Source organism: Silurus meridionalis, chromosome 8, assembly GCF_014805685.1.
Source record: "Silurus meridionalis isolate SWU-2019-XX chromosome 8, ASM1480568v1, whole genome shotgun sequence".
Lineage (NCBI taxonomy): Eukaryota > Metazoa > Chordata > Actinopteri > Siluriformes > Siluridae > Silurus > Silurus meridionalis.
In genome coordinates this window covers 22,526,438-22,543,454 of record NC_060891.1, presented here as the reverse complement: position 1 = coordinate 22,543,454, position 17,017 = coordinate 22,526,438, and the positions used below count along the sequence as shown (strand labels likewise).

At 36.3% G+C, this 17,017-nt stretch overlaps 1 protein-coding gene across 3 annotated transcripts in view; it reads left to right on the top strand.

Annotated features, from left to right (window-relative positions):
* The window catches only part of alk (ALK receptor tyrosine kinase), a 457,491-nt gene that overhangs the window by 202,839 nt on the left and 237,635 nt on the right, over nt 1–17,017 (top strand). For all 3 annotated transcript variants that reach the window (XM_046855620.1, XM_046855619.1, XM_046855621.1), the window contains exon 2: nt 13,015–13,128. In XM_046855620.1, coding sequence (XP_046711576.1) covers nt 13,015–13,128 — 114 coding nt within the window. The remainder of the gene's footprint in view (nt 1–13,014; nt 13,129–17,017) is intronic.

The following is a 17,017-nucleotide window of genomic DNA, read 5'->3' as shown; positions in this document are numbered from 1 at the left end:
GGCAGAAAGCAACAAGAACTATATCTAACGTGAATGAGACCGAGGTAGTCAGAAATGAAACATGACTGAGAACAGAGACTTTCCTGATCACCTGATCATCATCTTTTCTCTGCTTGTGTTCTATATGGTGGTTGTTTTATATATTTATAATATATATTTAATTTTTTGTATCAATTTGATGTGAGGTCCAGTTACCAGCATGACACTAAAACAGGTAGTAGTAATGATTACTGTTTACTTAAGTACATGTCAGAGCCCAAACTATTTTACTTTAACATGAGTAAAAAAGTGTTGTCAGTACTTCAACTTTTACCAGAGTATTTTAAAACATGAGTATCTGTACTTCTACTTTAGTGAAGGATGTGAGTGGTTATGCCTGGTTGTTTGTGTGTGTGTGTGTGTGTGTGTGTGTGTGTGTGTGTGTGTGTGTGTATATATATACATATATATATATATATATATATATATATATATATATATATATAATTAACTTGATGTCCCAGACATTAAAATCATGATTTTTTATTATTTTTTTTTTTTCAGCAGTTACAGAGCCTAGTCACAGCAAAAAGCAAAAGTTATTGATCTTCCAGCTGCAAACTATTTTTATCTCATCTGGATGTGCTGAAGTGATTGTGATAATACAATTTTGAAACTGCAGCCAGAATCATGTTCCTGCTGAACCCCTATATACATTTTCAAGAACTCCTATATTGTTTTCCAAATGCTTTTTGTATGTGAAAGGTCGGTAATTGCATCTTAATTTCTTTGCCAGAGAAGTAAAAAAAAAAATCATTATATTCCATTGGTCTGATTGACCTTTAACATTTTGTTTTATTTAGAGTTTATCTCCACTGACTTGCACGGTGTGTTCATCAATTAAATGGCTTTTTTTCCCCTCCGCTGGGAATCCAGGCAGTGCTCGAAACTGTCAAAGAATGCAAGAACATTGAACAAGACATATTTGTTTTTTATTGACCTGGCTGAGTTATTGACTAGGTGTGGAGCGAATTACTCTCAGTTCCAAGTATTTCTTAAGAGGCTTATATCTATGCCAAAGTCAACTGAATTGACTTTAGTAGTTCAATAGTAACGTAAAGCTCAACGAGAACTCTAATTTCCTCTTAGGCTACTGTCTTAAAATACCGTTCTAAGACTTGTATAAACAATTTTATCTTTGCCACCTGTCAGATGTCAAATCCAATCAGATTTGTCCAATCAGAGTTAAAGTTAGTTCATATACACAGACCTTTAAGTTGGTATTGAAAGTTGTAAAAGTTTCATAGTGATACTATTTTTTACCTGAAGCGATATTTATTATTCAATTTCTACTTCCTGGTTGTTATTTTCTTATTTTTTTGGTCCATCTTATTTTATTTTAATATTGATATTAAACAGAAATATGGAGAATATGCTGGTTTTTTGCTGTTGCTTCTACAGTATTAGTTTTTCCATTTTCCATTTCTGTGATTGTTTTTATATTTGTCTTTTGTTCTATCATTTCGAATGTTTGCTTATGCCATTGGTCAGATTGGTAGTGGCAGAGCTACAAAACCTTAGCAAGGGTTGCCAAGATTGTGTATTTTAAGCTAAAACTGGGCTTGTTTTAGAATGAGAAAAAGCAAGTCAGTAGGTTTTGCGCGAAAATTATTTATGATTTTCAAGATCTTACTTTGTAGCAAATAACATGCTAGTAATATATCTATCAGTGTCAACATATATCTGTAAACAACAAGGATGTTTTGGACTAGCATGTAAAGACATCATTCACCCCAGTAAACATGTTTTGCAATACACCACCTACATCGATTGCTCTACTTTCAGGTATTTTATTCTTTTTTTGAGAGTTAGTTATTAAGAGAGAATTTTGCTAAGACCTGGCAACCCTGAATTCAGGCATTAGCATAGATTTCTCTTGGCTTTGACATTCCATGTGCCATGGATTGACTGTCAATTGAGGTGATTTTAAACAGTCATTGTTATGCTCAATTCTCTGTACCATGATATGCCTGCGCTACAGTTTTGCAGCTTGGTGAACCTCCACGGCATATGGGGCTGTAATATCCTGTGTTACTGAAGTTCAATAGTTTTAACAGTTTATCACTATTTTCCCACAACTAAACTGCAGAAAGCCATGAAATTGAGCACCATCAAACTGCATCCCTGACCATTTGGGAAAGTGTAAGAATTTTCATAAAAAGGCATATTTGGACAACTCCAAAGCCAGAACCATAGAAACTGGGTCACAATCTGCTGTTGTTTCCCCCTCGTGTGCCATACATTGCATCCTGGCAATGAACTCAGTCTTAATTAATATCCCATAATGGTAATGAGATATGAAAAGAAGCAGGTTGATATCAATCAACATTACCATATCGGAACCAATCTGAATAATTGGATAGCACCTGACAGTAGTTCCACTACATCTTTTGTTACCGTGTTAAAGTCTAAATGGGCATGCATGCCTTATCAGTGCAAGCAGGTGTTTATCTCCAGAATTCCTCTGTCGAGAAAGTCACAGACTTGCTGTAGATCAGAACAGCTAACGAACCAATCTATTTTTTATATCATTGCTGATGAGTGGAAAAGTGGCAGGAATTTTGCAAAAGCTAACCACGGCCCTCATTTAATTTCGCAGAACATCTGTCTCACTGTTCCACTTCACTAGACTATCTAACAGGAGCTGGAGAAAATCCCACAAGAGCATTGCACATCAAGCAGCCTGTCTGTTCTTTTACTTACTCAACAGGTCTCATAGCTTAATGACACCTTGTTAGCTTTAATCAGGACCTAAAGGCACCCGCAACAATAGCAACACCAACACCGAGGGAAGAAAGCGAAGATCGTTTAAAGCTGCAGTACAAATATGAAGTAGATAAACATGAGGGGAAAGAAAATAATAATAATAATAATAATTGCTGAAATGCCATGCCTGAGAGAGCAGCCAGCCTTCATATACTTCTGCTGTGGGGGGTTGGGGGAATCATGTTCTTCTGTCAGAAAAATGCAATGAAGCAAGAAATAAAAATGGAAAAATAAAAAACCTGGAAGTGCTTTTTGTAAAACAGGTAAAGAAGACCCAAGGAAGAAAATACACCCTGTTGCTGTTTTCCTTCTGGAAATCAGTATAAAGGAGGAAACCTAGCATACAAATGTTGACTTCATATAAAGAATCATGGTGTTAATGCTTCGACACAGTACCCCAGGACGATTCTTTTACCACACTCCAAGTCAGTTATTTTCTCAATAACAAACAAAGTGCTGTTTCTTATAAAGCAAAAAAATAAAAAATACAATTTGCTACAATTAAATATTTATTAAATAATTACATCAGCAAACATGCCCTCACCACTGCTCTCTGTCACTGATTTGTCACAACAATTCATCGTGTCAAAAATCCCAGAAACAAAAAAGCCTAAAGACCTTTTACTGTACATTAAGTTGGTGCAGTGCTACAGTAGCTCAAAAGGTGAAGGATCATATTTGAAGACTTGGTTACTGATAAAAAAATCAGAGGTTCAAGCCCCAGGGCTGCCAAGCTACCAACGTTGGGGCTTTGCTTCAGGGTGCTGTATAGTATTGAATCAGAGAACAGAATAAATAAAATAAAGACTTCTTTTTCTATAAAATATAAGATGTTGTCACACAAAACAATATAAATGCAATATTCTTTTATATAATATCTATCTACCACCAATTGTTCTTTTCTTTCGGCTTCTTCCATTAGGGGTCGCCACAGCGGATTATCCGTCTCCATACCCCCCTGTCCTCTATCTGCCTCTTTCACACCAACTACCTGCATGTCTTTTCTCACCACATCCATAAACCTCCTCCTTGGTCTTCCTCTTTTCCTCCTTCCTGGCGGCTCCATCCTCAGCATTCTCCTACCGATATACCCACCAATCGCTACATATAAAAGTCTTTATTATCATTTTATTTCTAAGTGACACTGTATTGATTTTTAGATATCAAGATTGAAGAGAAAGATAAAGAAAACAATGAAACAAATGAGTCCAAAAATTTAAACATGCAGCTGTGAATAATGATCATTCTAAATAAACTTGATTCAGTTGAATTCATTATTATTTGTAACCAGCATCATCACACAGCAGCTTTACAGATATTTAGATGTTGATTTAGTTTCTAGCAAACAAGCCAGGGCTGAGAATGATGAGGAAACTTTTCCTGAGGTAAACTGAAGGGAGAAAGGTTTGATACAATAGGATTGATAGATGGGCTTAAAGAATAGAGCCCATCCTTTTCTGGGTGATAACAGAGAGTGAGGTTATAAAATCCTTACAGTACACATCTGTAGAAGAATAAAGTCTAAGAGTGCTAAGTAGTAAATAGTAAGTACAAGCCATTAAGACTGACCTTTTTCTTTTTGTTTTGATGACAAGGTGGCTTAAAGCCTGAGTAAAGTAACACTTCAGACTCTTTTCATGATTACTTCTATTACAAGATCATGATGATGGAGATCTTTATAATTCATATTATGGTTATTGAATGTCATGGGGGATCAGCATATGAATTCATATTCCAGTAAATGTTTACTGTTGATGAAATACCACAAAATATAGCATAAAGTATAACACAAAATAGTAAAGCTCTAGTTTACCTTCTCTAACTTTTGTTTAAACACTACTATGGTTTCATGTCCAATTTATTTTTATTTAAATGTATTTATTTTTAATATATTTTTAATATACATTTATTTTTCAGTTTTATTGTATGTCACATTTAATAATAGACATTTATCCCAAACCAGCTTTACAGAGACAAAGAGGTTATAAAGATAGAATGTATAAGTTTAGTGCCCATAAGATTCTTTCCTATGCTGTACGTTGATCCCTAATCAGTGAGCCAGTGGCGACTGTGCCAAGGAAAAACTCCCTGAGACGGTACGAGGAAGAAACATTGAGCGGAACCAGACTCATAAGGGAATCCATCATTATCTGGGTGGCATCGAATGTCACCTACATGTCTCTATGAATAATCCTAATGCTTCATTGATGTCATATGTCATAATTAAGTTAGGTCTAAATTTAATTATGTATATGGTGTAGCTTGATGCATGATGCATTTGTGGAAAAACAATGCTGCCCCACCTACACATAGAAATGCAAATGATAGATAGGATGATGTCCTAATTAAAGTAAAAAAAAATGGGGAATAAAAACTATTAACTTTGATGATGATAGGTGAAGATAAAGCCTAAGTAAGCACATACATTAATTCATACATACATACATACATACAGACATACAGACATACATACAGACATACAGACATGCAGAGACTATATGGACTAAATTTGTGGACACATCAGCTTTGCATTTGCTTTTTGAACATCCGATTCCACATTTAGCATCTATTTGCCGTTAATATAATCTCCACTCTTCTAGATTTTGTAGTGTGCTTGGAGATTTGTGCTAGGGTGTTAGGAAAGTCAGGTACTGATGTAGGGTGAGTCCTGGAGGCCTGAGGTGCAATCAATATTCCAGGAAGGAGTCTCCAGAGTCAGCACTTTGTAGCAGTCCGATGTAAAATGTTTATAAAGCTTGCAGTACAAATGACCTTTGGGGTTTTTTGGAAACAGATAGAAGGTAGTTAGATTCAAATTTGTCACTGCACAGTAAAGGTACTCTGCAACAAAACACACTAAAACTGTGTGTGTGTTAATTATGTATACTCTGTCTGTGCTTACACATATTAATAGTTGGATCATGTATTCTCTTTTGTTGCTGCACTGAGTCGCTCCATATTTGCGTAAAGTTTTGTCACCGAAACGCACCAGTTTTGGATGAATGGATGGATGGATGGTTGGATAGATGGATGAATGGATGACAACAAAATGAAGTTTAGCATCTACCAGAAATGCAAATAGCAGCATTATGCAATGTGCAGATAATATGTAAAAACATATTGAATAGTTAATTGGAGCATGATATGTGAAAGACACAATATATGTAGAGAGATATGGGATATATACATTATATATACAATATGAGATATGCACAATTTATGCACAACTGTAAAAAAATGTATACACAGTGTACATACTGATGATTATGTAGATATGTAAAAGAGAATCTAGGAAATGAGTGGTCTCCAGGCAGAAACCAGTATGTGTATTTCTGCTTTTTTAATGACTTATTTATAAATAAGAGCAACTTCCAAATAGTGTAGAAGTGATAAGAAATTCCACATGATGCTGTCACCTATCAGGATGTTGTCAATATGGATTTTCCAGAAAGTGGACAGAATGGTTGGGCTTTCTTGTTTTGTTCATCTGTTTATTTGGTTTAGATATTGATGCTTGACAACCTGAGATAAGGATCCCCATAATATCTGGAAAAAAAAAAAAATACTGAATTGTTAAGATGATAGAGTGTTGTGAAATATCGAACTAAATATATATAAAGGATTCTCAGTAAGCATTTTCCTTGAACATAAAACCAAAAATGGCAATAACCGAGTTCAATTTGTGATCTATTCAGCGAGGTTATAAAATAGCTGAGAGCACATATTATAGGGTCAAGGATGGGAATGCTCGTGGCCTTTTCTATAAAAGCTGACATTTGGGACAGTAGGTGGATGGGGAGGGGGTAGGAGAGACTCAGCAACCCTGAGGAATTTTCTCGCTCAGAAATCAGGCATAAAAACATGGCAGTGACCAGATTTTTCTGCAAACAATCATGGAATTATGTTGCAATTGCTTTTATCTGTTTTGATGTCAGACAAACTTTAAATTTGCTGCTATACCTTTCAGACACGCCCATTGAACTGGAGCTCATTGTAGAACGCAAGTAAACAATATTGCTGATAGCAGCTCTGAAAACACAGGCACGAAACTATTGAGAGCATTTTTTTTTTTTTTATCATAAGGAATATTTAATAAGTGAGGTGTTGAATATTGATGAGGAACAGCAGTTTAGGGAAATGTTTTAGTAAGCACTTTGTGTACTCAATAATTTACTTTTATTGTCCAAATATGGCAGGAGGTGACTGTATAGTCACAATGGCATAGTGGTTAGGACATTTGCTTCACAGCTCTGTGGTTTGGGGTTTCAAAACTCTCTTCGTCACTGCATACATGAAGTTTTACATTTTTTATCCTCATGCGCTTGGGGGTTTCTCGGGGTACTCCAGATTTCTTCTCCAGTCTAACAAAGCCAGACTGTAGTCTGATTGACGTTTCCAAGTGGTCTGTAGTGTGCGACTGAGTATATGCTCAGAGTTTTGCTCAGAGTTCCCTAGAATAGGCTCCAGGCTCCCCCTATGTCAGATAAGCAGTATAGAAGATGGATAGATGGATGGATGGATGGATGGATGGATGGATGGATGGATGGATGGATGGATGGATCTAAATAAAATTAGGCACAAACAAGTGTCAATCTTATTCAGCAGGCTAACAACGTCTACATTTTGAATAGAGGAAAAGCAAAAGCAATACCTTGCATTTTACACCACCAGGCAATTTCTTTTCAGAGGTGATAGAGTCAGTTTTGCTCATTTTCTTGCCCAGTACTAGGATCACATTTATGGAACCATATAGAATCAGTAGTTTAGACACAGAATCAAGTTTCTATATTCAACCTTCCACCTACTCTATTCTTCTGGACTTTATGTCCATGATAAATGACTCAAATGTTCAGCTGTGGTTTCTGTTGCTGTCTCTGATTACTTAGCATCATGTGGAACAATGTCTACATTTAAGATAAACTAATCAATAAGGATGCTGATCCCCTAGCGGCAGCGGTCGTGCAGAACCTCGACGAGGCCACTGATCTGGGAGAGGGAGGCAGTAATGAGGTGTGCATGAGTGTGTCAGTGGACCCGGAGAAATCTACTGCACATGGGTAGAATACTAGAGAGGTCCAGCTTGACGCTCGAGCCTGAGAGAAATCAATGCACTACTTTGTGTTATAGCCAGTTTAATTCAGCCACTGATTTTCTCTCTCTCTCTCTCTCTCTCTCTCTCTCTCTCTACCCCCCCCCCCCAATCCCCCCCGCCCCACCCCTTCCTCGGTTGGCTTAGACGAGCATTTAATGATCCAACAAGAAACGACGGGTAATCAATTTATTAGAGGCTTAATGTATGTATCCTCATTCAACCTTAATTAATATAAACGTAGGAAGCTGCAGTGACATAGGAAGCTGTGTCACAAGTGGGGGTGGCGGTTAAGGAACGGTGTTTGTGTTTATATAATTGAATTTAAACATTCAAACCAATAAAAGAAGACAAAGTACAAAGAAAAGATCAATCATTAAAAATACATTATTTATATATTTTTTATTTATTTTATTGCATTGAAATAACCATGAAAATGTAATAACCAAAAGCCATGAAATTATTTAGTACTTTTCCCAATAACAGATCATACAGATCCCAAACATTAGCCTACATCCATATACAATATAAATAGGGTTTACAGCATAAAGTTTGATTTTATTATCCACTGAACAATCAGGATAAAAGCCCTATTGTTAAATTAAACCAAATTTGCAGTGACTAATGTAATCTTTACAGCTAGAACTACCCATAAATATTATATATTTGCAATTCACTACACTCCCATAAGGTGTTTATTTCAATGTTTGCCATTCTAAATTCTATATAATTATATTAGCTTTTTTTGTGATGATAATTTTGTAAATGATCTTTGTTGTTTCATTGTCTTGCATTTGCCAAGGGGACAAAAGTAGTCTACTCATTTTTCTATCCCACTTACAAAAAATAAGGCAGTGGGGAGTTGAAATGCTATTTGCAACAAGTCAATAATGAAGCTGGAAATCATATTGTTATAATAAAGCCAATTTACAGTGATTGACATGATGATTACAACTCAGAATATTCATGCTTGGCAATATGAAAGACTCCAATTTGATGTTAATTTTACTGCTGGCTACATTCCCCTCTTACACATAATATATTGGTCTTTTTATGTATTTATTTTGTGTATTTTATTTATTGCTTTTTATGGTACATCATATTGCAAGACAACAAAAAAAAAAAGTCTCAAGAATATTCTGGCAAGCTTGTAGATATGACATGCACATAGAAAAATGTAATAATCTTAATGGTCTGCCCAGGAAATACTTAAGCTCTTACGTAAGCCAACTCAGAATGTAGAAAACTTTTTCTGTGTACATGCTGATGTATATGTTGAATTTCAGTCTGAGAATGTTGCAGGTAATCAGTAGCGGCAGCTTTTCTGGCTGGATTTTTCCTCAGGCATGGATATGACATCTAAAAAAAAAATCTCATTATATTCAAGGACTGACTAAAGCACTTCGCACCATCTTCAAATTCCTGCATGTTATTTACTAATCTGCAGTATCTGTTGTTCATATTTCAGAAGTTGAAATGACTTAATGTCCCAATTCATCTACTGTCTGTTTTAAATAATGCATTAGAATTGGTGTGTCACAAATTGTAGTATGATGAAATGATGATCCAAGAAGTACCTGGATGGTCTACTATTTCTGGTAGATTTTATAACGTGGATCCATGAATAAGTTTGAAGCTAATTTTTGCACAAAGGAGAAGTTTTGTTTCAGGATGCAGATGTCGATGAAATGTGGAAAAACAAAGCAAGGGAATGGTCAATTCTCTAGTATAATTTATATAGGGAATAATAAATAAAGGATAGCTGAAATGCAACAAGGATTTGCATCAATGTTCTCCTCCATTTGTTATTTGGCCCTGCATAATTCTTTGTTGCATTCTTCCAGCACATAATAAACATAGATAAATTGGTTCATTTTTCCATTAACAGACTGTTAAGGTTAGACAGACAGTTTATTTTTTCTGAATAATTCTCAAAGAGCCATATTTAGCTCCACATGACATTTTGGAGGTAGTTTGATATCTGATAAAGCACCTGATATGGCCCTTAACTTTACTCCCCGAACTCCTTCATGGATAATGACTTTATTACTGGTCCATTGAAACACTACCAAACAAAGCTCACGATTGAAGTACTACACAATGTCCCATCAAACATGCCTTTTCCCTCCAGATAGAGTTTTATATTGAGTGCTTGTTATTTATTTATTTATTTTTTGGAACCAGGGGAAGGTTGCTGCAGCTGAGCAGGTCTGAGATTAGAGCTCTGAGGGGAAATGGGGTGACAAGAAAGGGGTTGACGAGGGCCTCATTGATTAGATGATGGAATGTTGGTGTGTTTTCCCCCAGATAGAGACCAATTGAGCTGTGTGCAGCCATGTGATGAGTGGAAACCTGTTGTACAGGACAAATGAGAGATCGGAGAAATAAAGGAAATTGAGGGAACTAGAGGAGTGGTAGAGCATTCCATCGAAGTTTTGGGAACGCCTACGCGAGGCTCTGTCGCGGCCATTAGAGAGCGCAAACAAAGAGCGTGAAAGCGGCGCTGTGCGTCGACTTCGCACTACGCTTAAGAAAGTCAAACTCTGTTTACTATTGATCTTTTCTTAATGGTCATTTAGAATGATTAAAGGGTTTAGGCAAGTCCAAATTCCTTAGAGGCCTCCAGTGCACTGGCACACACGCTCTGTTCATTACTCTCTAAAAGGAAAGGGAATGACCCTTGGCAGGCCCTAATACACTGGCCGTTCGGAGTGTGAGCCATATTAACATAGTGCAACTCAAATCTGCAAAGCTGCTCATTAAGTGGGAAAGACTGGACTTTAGTAGACTGTAAGAGGTCTTTTTTCTAATTATGCAATTACATTCTATATGCTTATATACTTACAGGGAAAAAAGCCCTGACGCAGGCGTTGTGGTGTACTTGCAATTTAATGGAATGTTAAGATTTACAGGAATAATGTCAGTCAGGAAAAGCTTTGAGGGAACATTACCTATGCCCATCAAGGCAGATTTTATGCCTTTTCACTACTTAGTAATTCAAGTCGCTGTAGGATATCTCAAAGACGTAAAATATAAGATATGAATGCCACGCGAAGACATTCATATGCCGTTTCGAATTGATCGGTCCAATCTAACACTTTATACTGCGACGGAAAATTGAAGACAGGCGAATATATGCATGATTTATGGTTTACATGCATCGATAGAAAGAGCATCCATTTGTTTCCCTTCTTCACATTGGCAGGATTAAAAAAAAAAAATGGTAAAATAGTATTTTCAAATCTGATGCAACATTTAGTGATTGCATTTATTTTGCATCCCTGCCTTGACCTTATACCCCCTCTATCAAATGTTCACACAGCCAAATGGCTAAAAATCATTTATTGTTAATGAGAACGGGGGGATGCATAGCAACAGGAGGCCATTGATGATGCAAAGTGTTTGATCTGAGCTTAACTTTAATCAAATGAGTAGCCAAGCAAAAAGGCAGCCCTCTATACAAGTGACAGTTGGTGGTGTGCTAATTTCAATCTATGCGTCCCTAGATGCTATCTCTGAAAAAAAAAGCACATTGGATTTGTTTGTATATTGCCATATCCCCTATTTTAAAGAAATATTACTTGATTTATAGTCTAGTGAGTGGTTTTGCCAGATTTTTAGCCATCTATAATATATTTTTACTAATAAATCAACAAGGACACCGTCATGAAGTTATCATATCATTATTACGTGGTTTCTGTAACCATCTTTGTTCATTCATTATATACACATATGCTTGTTACTTGGTTCTTGATGTTTTTTTTGCTATCTTTTCTCTATCATTTATACGCTCTAGCACGTGTTCTCATGCGCATCAGTATCAAATGTACTATGTACTATGTTTCTTAAGACTATAAAATGCTTAGGTTGTCCTCCTGCATGCAACTAAAATTCTGATTACCGTAATTTTCGGACTATAAGCCGCTACTTTTTTCCCACACTTTGAACCCCGCGGCTTAAACAACGAAGCGGCTTATTTATGATTTTTTCCTGGATTTTTCCCGGTTTTACAAACTTCAAGCCAAAAAACTGAGCCCCATAACAATAGACCAATAAAATTTCCGAACGGAAACGAAAAAAACGCACCTCACCTGTGGTCTGAGCTGCACAGCATCGGGTGATTTTTAAACGCATGACGATGCTAAAAGATAAACTCCCGAGAGAAATAGTTGTGAAAGGAAGGAGGAAGACAGTGAACAATGACTTTTTTTTGGTAGGCTACTGTTTAGATACAAGCTGTTGTAATGCGTTGAGTCTGTGTCATGAAATCATATAAGCACAGACAGGTTTCCAAAACTCGTGCTTTTTTATTTTTTTTATCTTTTTATATTTTTTTAATATCTCGGTATTTGATAAATGCGGTGGCAGGCTATTCCAAAAATGGCGCTCTGCTCTTAAAGGAGCCACAACATATTTCAACAGTTACACCGTGTGTAACGTGTCTTTCGTTAAAGCCTGTGTAAAGTTCATTAGTTTCATTGTAGACACCTGCGGCTGATAGACAGGTGCGGCTTATTTATGTTCAAAATAAAAATATTTGTAAAATTCAGTGGGTGTGGCTTATATATGGGTGCGCTTAATAGTCTGGAAATTACGGTATTTTTAGAATAAAGAAGCCCAGGTTGTCTCCATGTATATAATAAACCATCTATGTTCTAATAAACTAAAAGGTATAAATAGCTCACCATATGCACTTTTTCCTGGTAAAAAAAAATAAATAATTAATCCATGTATTAAGATTTTGGTGTCACTAGCCCAGAGACAAAGAAAAGTGCAGTATAGTACCTTGATTTTCAAGAAAGACTAATCTGGTATGGCTGAGCAATCACCAATTGCTTTTTTTTTGCCTCTTACAATTATAAATTTATTCACCAGCATTTATTCGGATCCATCAATGCATCTTCCTCATATCTCTCTTCTGGAAAAGCCAGACTTGAGTTGATTTTCCTCCAGGTATTTTCTGGAAAAATAAGCAGCCTCTAAAGTTAAAGCCAGAGAGGTGTTAAAACTGTTGTAATGCTCACTTCATGTGGAGCGGATCTTCAGAAACAGTGCAGCATATGGTGTGATTTACTTTACAAAATCAATATCACAACATGCACTACATTTACTTTTGCCAGGCCCTGCACAAGCCAGAAATACAGGAAACCCTGAAGCTTCACCGCGCTACTGGAACTTCTCCTGGATAGCGGAGGACGTTCTTGGCTTCCCAGAAGACGCATCAGCGAGTTCGGGTAAGTCATCCTCCCTCAAAAGGCTTTTGTTTAAAAGAAAGAATAGCTTTTTATAAGATGTGACGGGTGTCAGCAGCTTCCAGTCACCACATATATGCGGCTCTGTCTTATTAAACGCTTCGTTTTACAGTTTCTGAACGTCTCAGCTTGGCATGCAGTCGGAATGCACTTGATCTGATCAATATACAAGTCAAGCGTTTTCGTTTGCATGAATATTAGACTAACTGGTATAAAAAGGGGTTTAGGTGAGTGTGACGAGAGAGTGATATAAATAGAATTAGACAGGCATGAGGACAGAAAGCCTGAGAGAATTTGTACAGCTGAATACTGAAAGCATTCACAACACATTGAATGTTTAACAATTAAGGAAGCATAGACTGCTTTTTATTACGAAATCTATCTTCTTTTCCCCTCTTTTTTCCCCCTTTCTGGCTGTGGTCGCTGTCTTTGATTCCTATTTATAGATGTACTTTTAGAATCCCAGACCTGCCTACACTGAAGATGAATAAAAAAGTACAGGAAGAGAGAGAGCTAACTGAAGTAGACAAAGTGACTGGGGGCTAGCATACACCCCTGTATAGTTCCTTACTCTGGTTTCTAACATGACCGGCTTGACTACACTGTTCTAACATGTCTGTGCTGATTGGTTCAGGAGTGCAAACATTTAGCATTACATTTAATTTTAGGCCTATTTAAATCCTTTTTTTTTGTTGTTTTTGTTTGCCAATTTTTATTTTATTTTTATTTTTTTCTGAAGCTGTGTAGTGGCATCCTTTTGGAAAAAAAAAGATATTTCTCATACTTTTATATATACAGTGGAACCTCGGGTTACGAACGCCCCGGCATACGTATAATTCAGGTTACGAATCGCAGTTCATCAAAATTTTGCCCTGGTTACGAACAATATATCGATACGAACGCCGCCACCAAAAATCGCAGGCAAGTTGGTTGTTTTTGCTCTATCCACGCAGCTCGTCACATCAGTTAGCGTCCTGTGTCCCTAGCGAGAGCATCGTGTTACTTATCCGCTTGAACTTTTCCCGGCAGCAGCGTAACAACTCGTTAGTTGATGCTCGTGGAATGATGAGATGGACAACATTAGCCGATGCATAACCACTTTACTTGTTTTTATGAAGATAGATTAGCAGGGTTACAGTCTTTTCCAAGTACAATACCCATAATGAATTTCACTCTGGACTTCAATACCAACTGATAGTAGCCTTAAAGAAACAGCTCTCATTTTCCTCTAATGCAACAATTGTCTCAGCGTCGTGTTAATAACACTGTCTTTAATATTCTATAATATAATATATAATAATATATAAATAATATAATATAATAAGATTCTCCTTCCAAACAATAACTCTCCTCCTCCCCTTCTACGAACGTCGTCTTCTGCAGCGAGTCTTCTCAAAGGAAAGTACCGGTAAAGATCTTTTCCTCTTTTGTATGTTTTATGTGGTATGATTTTAATATAACATGTTAAAAGTAAATAATATTAGTGAATATTGGCTTTATTTTTATTTAAGTAATATTTTTGGTTGTCCAGAACGAATTACCAAGTTTCTGTTCATTATTATGGGGAAATTTGTATCGGGATACGAACTTTTCAGGTTACTGAATAAAGTACCGAACGAATTAAATTGTAACCGAGGTTCCACTGTATGTATATATATATATATATATATATATATATATATATATATATATATATATATATATATATATATATATACACACACACACACAAATATATATAGCTTCTAAATTATTCAATTTAAACATCAGACTTTTACTGTTTTAAAAAACATTTACAAAAAGCTATTTATATGTGAATGATTATAGGTCTGTCTGAATACTCATTGCTGATTGGCTGGAAAGTGTGTTCCAACCGTTGAATGCACAAGCACTTCCTGTCAATTTAATCACTGTTTAAATGAATGTAATGCCTATACATAGACCCGACCTAACCTACAAAATAAACTTAATTTTAATAATTAATTTAATTTTCAATTTTCATAGCAAAATGTACACTGCAAACATCAGTGATGATTTTAACTAATGGCAAGTGGTTAAAGAAGATCCACAACTAGGTTAGGTTCCTGATTGTTAATTAAATAAAATAATAACTTATACTAATTATTTATCATGCATTTAAATGATAACCTATACTAACTATTGATTATCCTTTATATATTTAATTCAATTTTCATAGCACTTTTAATAATGGACATTGTCCCAAAGCAGTTTTATAGAAATGAATAGATTTCTAATAAAAATGTAACATTTATAAATTTAAGTTTATCCCTAATAAGCCATTGGAAACAGTGTAAAGGAAAAACTCCCTGAAATGTTATGAGTAAAAAGCCTAAATCACATATAGTTGATTGTACTGATGGATGCTTAAATGCAAAACTATTCGTGGTAATTGCAGCCCTAAATCATTGTAGCAGATTGTTTACATTCATTACAGTCCAAATCAATGCTCATGGTTTTTAAGTTTAATCTTCCACAGTAACCTCATGGATTCTTAGACTGTTTATGTGAAACCATCCTCAGCAGTTGTGAGTGGTCTCTAATTGAAGAATACTCAATCCAAAAGTAGAATCAGAATCAGAAATAGCTTTATTACCAAATATGTTTCATGCAAAAAGTTTACCTTGGTGACAGGAGCTTTCAGTACAGGAGACAGTACAGCCATATGATGCATACATGCATAGCAATTACACAGTAGAGATGAAATATAACAAAATTGAGAAAACAGACAATTAAATAATGCACTATATACAGAAGTAGAAATATTGTTTAAATGAATGTACAGATATGTTATTTACAAGTGTGCAGTTTATAAATGTACCATATAAATTCTCTGTATAAATGTGTCAGTTATGATGGACAATTTATGTTATGAATTTTGTAATTGTTCACACTGAGTATATCCTGGTGGAGGGTGCTCTGAAGCGCCAAACAGAAGGCAACGGTTCGAAAAGAGAGTGGGCTGTATGTGGGGGTCCAAAGTGATTTTCTTAGCCCTTTTTCTCACATTGGAGGTGTAAAGATATTGGTGGTTGGGCAGGGGGCACGAATAATCCCCTCAACAGTCCTGATTGTCTGCTGTAGCCTCTTGATGTCTGATTTGGTAGCTGAACCAAACCAGACAGTTATGGATATACACAGGACAGACTCAATGATGGCCGAGTCGAACTGTTTCAGCAGCTCCTGTGGCAGGTTGAATTTCTTGGCGAAGGAAGTACAACCTCTGCTGGGCCTTTTTAGCAATAAAGTCAATGTGATTGTCCCACTTCAGGTCCTGAAAGATGTGGTACCCAGAAACTTGAATGACTCCACTGATGTGGTTTCAAGCACTTTTTACAAGAAAGTACTATATTATCTACGTTTACACACTATCACCTTCAAAGTAGTCCCCTTGCACAGCATTGCAGTGCTCCCAGCGTTCCTGACACTTTTGAAATGTGTCCTGGAAGCCCACTTTTCAAGGCCTGTCAAGCACCTTCTGCAGTTTGCACTGGATCTCCACAATGGTGTCAAAACGGCCAGCTTTGAGCTGGATCTTTATCTTTGTGAAGAGGCGAAGTCTGCAGGAGTCAAATCTGGCAAATAGGAAGTGAGATAATGTTGTTTCCGGTGAGAAACTGAGGAGAACTCAGTGACAGGATCCATTGTCATCTGATCTAAGTTGCTGTCCATGAAATCACAGACGTGGTAACACATGATAAGAATAGTAGCACCTGCACAGCTCCCTATTTACACAGGACAATGTCTTTTGGCACACTTACTTATAAGGGATGGTGTTCTCTATGACTGTGTGTGCAGTTTTGTGCAGCACTCTGTTAGCATGTTACAAAACTAGTCTAGAAAATGTTTGATT